This window comes from Vicia villosa, unplaced genomic scaffold (genome assembly GCF_029867415.1).
Source record: "Vicia villosa cultivar HV-30 ecotype Madison, WI unplaced genomic scaffold, Vvil1.0 ctg.000358F_1_1, whole genome shotgun sequence".
NCBI lineage: Eukaryota > Viridiplantae > Streptophyta > Magnoliopsida > Fabales > Fabaceae > Vicia > Vicia villosa.
In genome coordinates this window covers 402,569-410,055 of record NW_026705161.1, presented here as the reverse complement: position 1 = coordinate 410,055, position 7,487 = coordinate 402,569, and the positions used below count along the sequence as shown (strand labels likewise).

The 7,487-nt window shown below is 35.7% G+C and overlaps 2 protein-coding genes across 2 annotated transcripts; one reads left to right on the top strand and one right to left on the bottom strand.

Moving 5' to 3' along the window:
- The first annotated feature begins 668 nt into the window (after positions 1-668).
- Positions 669-4,991, top strand: LOC131627325 (DEAD-box ATP-dependent RNA helicase 3, chloroplastic-like). The gene is made up of 7 exons (XM_058898162.1): positions 669-1,174; positions 1,576-1,706; positions 1,806-2,217; positions 2,476-2,574; positions 2,975-3,199; positions 3,842-4,413; positions 4,534-4,991. Exons 1-7 carry the CDS (start codon positions 818-820, stop codon positions 4,604-4,606), a joined length of 1,869 nt encoding a protein of 622 aa, XP_058754145.1. The 5' UTR covers positions 669-817; the 3' UTR covers positions 4,607-4,991.
- A 724-nt stretch (positions 4,992-5,715) lies between these two features.
- On the bottom strand, positions 5,716-6,931 carry LOC131627300 (pentatricopeptide repeat-containing protein At4g38150-like). Its single transcript, XM_058898139.1, has one exon. It carries the CDS (start codon positions 6,836-6,838, stop codon positions 5,945-5,947), a length of 894 nt encoding a protein of 297 aa, XP_058754122.1. The 5' UTR covers positions 6,839-6,931; the 3' UTR covers positions 5,716-5,944.
- Positions 6,932-7,487: the final 556 nt, after the last annotated feature.

Genomic DNA, 7,487 nt, shown 5'->3' with positions numbered 1-7,487 from the left:
TTATCCGGTTGGCTGACTATTAGTTTCAAATTGCTCAGATAAACCGTACAAACAATAAAAGTAAAAAAAAAGTAAAAGTAAAATTAAAAAAAGGACAAATTTAAATATTTTTTTTAAAATTGTAGGAGTATCGGGATAATTGTTAGGGTACATGGTATAATTTTCTGTTTTGACTAACCATGATACTTCTTGGGCCGTTGTTATTAGGCCCCTGTGCGGTGCGGCCTAGAACACAAACCATAATAAACATAACCATTCAAAATATTCTATTATTTCCTTATAAGCATCTCATTTGTGACCAGTAATTAAAAAATAATTAACTATATTAATTTAAATAGTAAAATAAATTTTATTTATTAAAATACCCTTATTAATATTAATACAATCATTATATTTATAGTTGGAAGTTAGTTTGAGACATTCTAAACAATGATATATTAGTGCAATTTTTTTCAATATTCAATAATATTCTAAAATGAAACTGACAATTTATTTGAAACAAATAAACATCAGAACAATTTCATAAAAGTATTATCATCTTTTATATTTATAGATAAATTTAGTTTGTAAAACTTTGGACGGGAGAGATTATCTTACAAAATATCTAGATTATTGACAGTTAAGAGAACCTCACTCACTAACATCACTAACAGCGTAATTATAAGACAGCCACAGAAGAAAGAAGAGCATAGAAACAAAGACGTGGAGGTTTAAAAGGCCATCTTACTCTCAACTTCCACACTCTGCGGCCTTATCTCCTTTCTTGCCGCTCCCTCCTCTATCCTCTCAAACCCAAACCCTTCCATTCCAACACCAAATGGCTTCCATTTCCGGTGCCATTGGAACTCCTCCCTCTCTTCAAATTCCCAAAACCCCAGCCTCCTTTTCACTCCACAACACTTCCCGTTTCAACACCCTTCTCCGTCTCCGTCCCAACCACAAAACCCCCGCCGTTTCTTTCGTTATCTCCGCTATTGCCTCTCCCAACACTTCCACTCTCACCGCTCAAGAAGCCTTCAAGGGTTTTAACGTTGATGACGGCTCTAATGACCAACTCAACAACCTCCCTGTTGCCGTCAGCAAAGACGAACTCGACGTTTCCAAACTCGGTTTTCCTTCTCGGCTTGTGGACTCCCTCCGAAGACGAGGAATTACCAGTCTCTTCCCTATTCAGGTATCGAACTTTGTTTTTGTAGTTTTAATTTCGACGAGTGTCAAAAGTTACGTGCTTCCGTTATGTTATTGGTTTGAAATTGAATTATTATAAGTTTGAAAAATTAAGCTGGATTAAACCTTATCTCGCAAAATTAAGTTTGCTTAAACCTTATCTTGCCAAATTAAGTTTGATTAAACCTTATCTACACCTCTAGAAATGCTTGGACGATGGAAAAGTATAAATGAAATGTACTTTGCCAACTTTAAACCAAACATTGTTGTTGTTAATTGTTATTATTAGTAGTAGTATATTTACACATGTATGCCTTTACTGTGGTTCATTTGCCTCTTACAAAAAATATTTGTTGGATTTGACTTTGGTTAAACTTAATGCAAATTTACCTTTTTCTTGTTGATTAGAGAGCCGTGTTGCTGCCTGCAATGGAAGGTAGAGACATCATTGCTCGTGCAAGGACTGGGACTGGGAAGACACTAGCATTTGGAATTCCAATTATCAAGGGTCTCACTGAGAATGAAGAAAGCACCATGAGGTGATTCATTATCCGTGTGTTGTAATTCATAAAACCTATTTGTTAATTACTAACTTGTGTTATGTGTATTGAGACATTTCCATGTTCTTTTTATCTCAGGCGGGGGCGGCTTCCTAAAGTACTGGTCCTTGCACCAACTAGGGAGTTAGCAAAGCAAGTCGAGAAGGAGATACAGGAATCTGCACCTTTTCTGAACACTGTTTGTGTTTATGGTGGTGTTTCTTATGATATTCAGAGGAATGCGCTTTCACGTGGTGTTGATGTTGTGGTTGGAACACCTGGGAGACTAATTGACTTGATAAATGGGAAAAGCCTTAGACTTAATGAAATTCAGTATTTGGTACTTGATGAGGCCGATCAGATGCTTGCTGTTGGGTTTGAGGAGGATGTGGAATTGATTTTAGAAAAGATCCCTTCTCAGCGGCAGATCATGCTTTTCTCTGCAACCATGCCGGGTTGGGTGAAGAAGTTGTCAAGAAAACATTTGAACAATCCTTTGACTATTGATTTGGTAAAATTTCTGTTACTTTTTAATATCTATTATCTCCAAATATACATGAATGAAGTATAATTGAGTGTATATCTGTTAGTTTGTATAAAGGGATAGCTTGCATCCCTTTCAAATCAATATCTTCTAATTTGCATTTTCCTCTAATTATATGTCAAGAAGACATAATTGTGCTTACCGATCTTTAAGTGATTGCAATTATGATATGTTTTAATTCCTACAAAAATGGTAATGATGGCTTTCACTTTTCTTTTTTACAAGGTCGGTGATAGAGAAGAAAAGCTTGCTGAGGGAATCAAACTTTATGCTGTATCAGCCACTGCATCATCAAAGCGGAGAATTCTTTATGGTCTTATAAATGTAAGCTTGTTGTCACTTGTTTGGTAATATCTACAGTTGGCTTCACTGAGGTTTTGTTTAGTGGGTGTGGTGGTGAGTAAAACCCCACACTATTCAAACTTATACAATAAAAAATTCTTGTTCAGAAGCAGGTTACCAACTGTTAAAAAGAAACTCCATGGTTTGGCAGGCATGCACAATGAACTAGTTTTTATCATCATTTTGATGTTAAGTAGTTTGTGTTGATTACCTGACACAAACTTATGGCTGTCTATTCTCCGAGACTCATTTTTCTGTTGCAACATACACACACACATTAAATCTGTTAGTTATATGTTTTCAAGTGACTTCAAGTTACTCTAGTCTTGAATATAAGAGAAGGCAGTTCAATAATTCTGTTGTATGTTATCATGTCATTTAGGAATATGGAAAGGGTGGGAAGACTATTGTTTTCACACGGACAAAAAGGGATGCTGATGAAATAGCACTGTCATTATCAAATAGTATACCTTCTAAAGCACTGCATGGTGATATCTCTCAGTATCAGAGAGAGAAAACATTGAACGGTTTTCGGCAAGGGAGATTCACAGTGCTTGTTGCTACTGACGTTGCTTCTCGTGGACTAGATATTCCCAATGTTGATTTGGTAAGTTCAAAGTGATGTTTTTTTACTCCATGTCCAAACTTCTTAGCTTCAGTCTCGGTTCTATAAAAAATGTCTCAAATTCTAGCAGATTTTAAAATCCTACCATGCATTTTAATACTGAATGCCAACTGAGGCTTTAGTAATAAGCCCAACCATGTGGATTATTGTTATTTGGAATTTAGGGCTTTAATTGAAGATTTTGGTTTTAACTCGTTTAGTGAAAATTTAGTGTATACAAATTTGATCTTGAGATAATGTTATCTCTAAGGTTAGAGTAAGAATGTATGCGTATTCTGAATAATGATATTTCAACTCTTAATTTGGGTTGCCTGTTGTATGAAATTTGTAAGGAGATGTTTGATGTTTCTACTATGTTTGAGTCTGACTTTATTACTCAATCTTTGTCAATGTGAGTTAGTTAATCTGACTTGCCAATTATAAATGTTTCGTAAGATGTGTTTGTGTAAACATTCCAGGTTTAATTCTTTTGTAGCAATTTTGATTTAGTATACCATCACACAAGTTTAATGTATCTATTTGTAATACAAGGTTTTTATGGTTTGGCCTAATACTGAACCGCTGTATAGTCTCAACTCAACATATTGAAAACTTTGTTGACATTTCATATTTTTTTTCCTTCAGATTATACATTATGAACTTCCCGATGGTCCCGAGACTTTTGTTCACCGCTCTGGTCGTACAGGACGTGCTGGAAAAGAGGGTGCTGCTGTAGTAATGTACACCGCTACCCAGAAAAGAACTGTTATGTCCTTTGAGCGTGACATAGGCTCCAGGTTTGAATTTATTAGTCCACCACCTATGCAAGATTTACCAGAATTACCTACCAGGCTAGGTGTTGATACACTCGATAGAGATAGAAGTATTCGGAGAGGTTCTAGGGATCAGAGAGGTTATAGAACTGGTGGGGATGACTGGTCAAGTGGTGTTAGACGATCAGGTGGGGATGACTGGTCAAGTGGAGGTAGGCGATCAGGTGGGGATGACTGGTCAAGTGGAGGTAGGCGATCAGGTGGGGATGACTGGTCAAGTGGAGGTAGGCGATCAGGTGGAGATGACTGGTCAAGTGGAGGTAGGCGATCAGGTGGGAATGACTTTTTAAGTGGAGGTAGACGGTCAAGCGGATATTCGTTATCAAACAGAACTTCATCGCCAAACAGATCTTCATCGCCAAACAGATATTCATCGCCAAACGGGTAACAGGACTTAAGTTGTATAGTAACTGTTTTGCTCTTGTTTGATAGTTTTTTTAAAAATCCGTTTGCTTTATATTTGGGGTATACGTATAACTTATGGCATCTGAATGTACGTTGCAGAGGGGCTTGTTTTAATTGCGGAGAATCAGGGCATCGGGCGTCAGAGTGTCCCAGTAAACGAGACTTATTTTAGTTGGAACATGTTCAACTTTGGTTTCACCTTGTCCTAGAATTGAGCTGCCATTGGTGATGGCCTAAAAGGTTCAAGAAATTGAATGCGCTGTCTGAAAGATCTACAGAATCAAAGCTGCATTTACAACATCTTTCCTATTTGGTTATATCCACTCCCCATAGAAGTTCCCGCTTTTGATCTCAGCTTTTTTTTTTCTGTCCTTTTTTTTCTCATTGTTGTAAAATCGATTGATCGGTTGTGTTGCGGCAGTGATATTCTGCCAGAATGTTAACTGTATGATGCTAACTTATCTGTATGTCCGCCATGTTTATCACCGGCTTGAACCTCCACATTTCAAAAAAGACAGGAGTAGTTATATAGAAATGCCTTCTTATTACTATCCCCATGAACCATGTGTTTATTTCAAAGCATACCAATACTATTTGAGTGAGTTTGTGAATGCGCTCTTATATTATAGTATATTATTCAAGATAGACATCATAGATTCATTGGCTGTCCTAATTTTTTTATATGCTATTTTTACATTATCGATGTGAAAATTTTGAATTTCCCAAGAGTAAAAACCATTTAAAACTTAAGCAAACTATAGATTTCACTTTAACTACCTTATTCTTGTGGCATTTTTTTAATAAAGCATGCTAACTTATACTTTAAAAGGACATGTTAGAATTTTAGTGATTTTACAAATAATAATTATGATTTGAAAAAAGTAATTTCTTATTTTTAAAAGAAAAATTGAATGTACAATTTTTAGTACTCCAATTAGTGTTTTTAGGGTACATATTAGTATTTTTTTAATCACGAGTAACTTATGTTTTAAGGGTAAACATTAAGGATTTTAATAGTAGTAATTATGTTTAAATTTTTTTAAAAAAATTGAGCACACAATTATCAACACAATTTTTTATTTGTATTTTTAAGTACATTAACAAATGCTATAATGGCTCATATTAGCATTTCTCTTTTCTTAATTTTATTTTATCAACTAGTTGATCCAACAATTGGTATAATGTTCGATCAACAATAGTGTGTTTATATTGAACTAGATATACATGATGGACTCCATGTTATGATGTTCTATCAACAATATATGTATAAATGATGGATCATGCAGAGTTTGATTGATATAAGCTTTGGTTGCTGTTGTATCTTTAACTAACAAAGAATTATTACAATAATAAATTTATCAAAACTAGTTGTAGATTATAGTGAGAATGATATCAATGGTCATGAAACAATAAACAAAATGAGCGTATATTTTTCACTACCCAAAATGAAATGTTCCAAACCAGTCATGCTACACAGAATCACATAAATTTCACTTGTGTGTAGCTTTAGCTATTTTCCAAAGAGAATGTTTATAACAGTCCTACAAACTGGTCCCCTTTTGTTGCTAAGAACCTCCTTTACAGCCTTCTCATCAGGAACAAACCCCTTCCCCTTCATTTCCTCCATCAACTGCACAGCCTCATCCATCTTCTTCTCTTTAACCAACCCCTCAAACACAGAAGTATATGTCTCAGCATTAGGTCTCATCCCTTTCTCAAACATTTCCACTACATAGTTCTTCGCATCTTTCAAAAACTTACCATTCCCCGCAAGTCCCTTAATAAGAACAGCATAGGTATAAGCATTAGGAAAAACCCCAGAAGCAAGCATTCTCATGTAAGCTTTATGAGCCTCTTTTGGTTGGCCAGCATTGGCATAAGCCTCAATTATGGCCGTGTGGGCCACCACATCTGGCATTTGGCCTTTATCTTTGATCTGACCGAAAAGTTCTAACGCTTCGTGCGTTAGACCCTGCTTGGACAAAGCGTCGAACATCTTGACTGCATGATTCAACAACCCGTCACCGCTTCTCATTTTGTGGAAGATTTCTTGTAAGTCTTTTGGGTCTTTGGGTTCTTCTATTGCTGGCTTCTTGCTGAATGGGTCATAAGGCGGTGGTAGTTTCCTACAGGTGGTGGTCGGTTTAGTTAATGCGGTGCTTTCGTCGTCGGAATCGGAATCGGAGGGAGAGAAATTGAGTTTGGTGTCTATGTTTTTGTTGGAGGAAGTGAAATGACGTAGGATGGGATTGGAGTTGGGAGAATGGGAAGGGTTTGAGGAAATGGGTATGGATGTGAGAGAGGAGAACAGTGACGTATATTGGAGAAGTTTGGTGTGGGAGAAGGGTGAAGGGGAGGTGAAAATGAGAGCGCGAGATATTGCTGATTTTGCGTAGAAAGCCATTGATAATAATCTGTGGTCTGCGTCTAAGTCGAACAGTGGAATAACAAGAGGGGGAAGAATATACAGTCTCTCCTATTATTAAGAATCCTTCTAGAAAATTCCAAGGTGGCGCCAAATAATTTTTTAATTGAATTGTAATATAGTATTGGACTGGACTCACTAAAGGAAAATTTGACTTCTTAGTACCACCCCACACTTAAAGTTGTTACCCCTTAAATTTTATAATTTCATTTTTTTTCTTTCAAATTTTTAGTAAAAAAGAGCGTACAAAAAATCTAATAGAAAAATTAAGAGAAACTCTTATTATACCTTTGGGTTCTTAGGCACCATGTGTGTTTTTAAAATTGCCTCTTTGTTTTCATAGATGTATTTTCGGAAATACATTTTTTTATTCAATATTGGTTTGTTCCGTAAGTACATCTCCGAACCATTTAATTGTGATTTTTTTTAATTTTAATTGTGGTATTCAATTTTGAAAACAAATTAATTGTGGTGTTATATTTTTACACAATCAAATCAAATATAATTAAAAGTTTTTTCACTAATATAAAAAGACTCTTCGTCCTATTGATAAGTTCGTGATTATAAATTCACGTACCAATTATTAGATGTCTATTTGCATGTAGAGAAATGGTGCTCTGGAAGAGTG

Bases quoted from the DNA above. Each gene is read 5' to 3' on its own strand.
- LOC131627325 (XM_058898162.1), top strand. From the start codon at position 818: ATGGCTTCCATTTCCGGTGCCATTGGAACTCCTCCCTCTCTTCAAATT. The intron at 1,175-1,575 runs GTATCGAACTTT...CTTGTTGATTAG, and splicing joins CCAGTCTCTTCCCTATTCAG to AGAGCCGTGTTGCTGCCTGC. The intron at 1,707-1,805 runs GTGATTCATTAT...TTTTTATCTCAG, and splicing joins AATGAAGAAAGCACCATGAG to GCGGGGGCGGCTTCCTAAAG.
- LOC131627300 (XM_058898139.1), bottom strand. From the start codon at position 6,838: ATGGCTTTCTACGCAAAATCAGCAATATCTCGCGCTCTCATTTTCACC.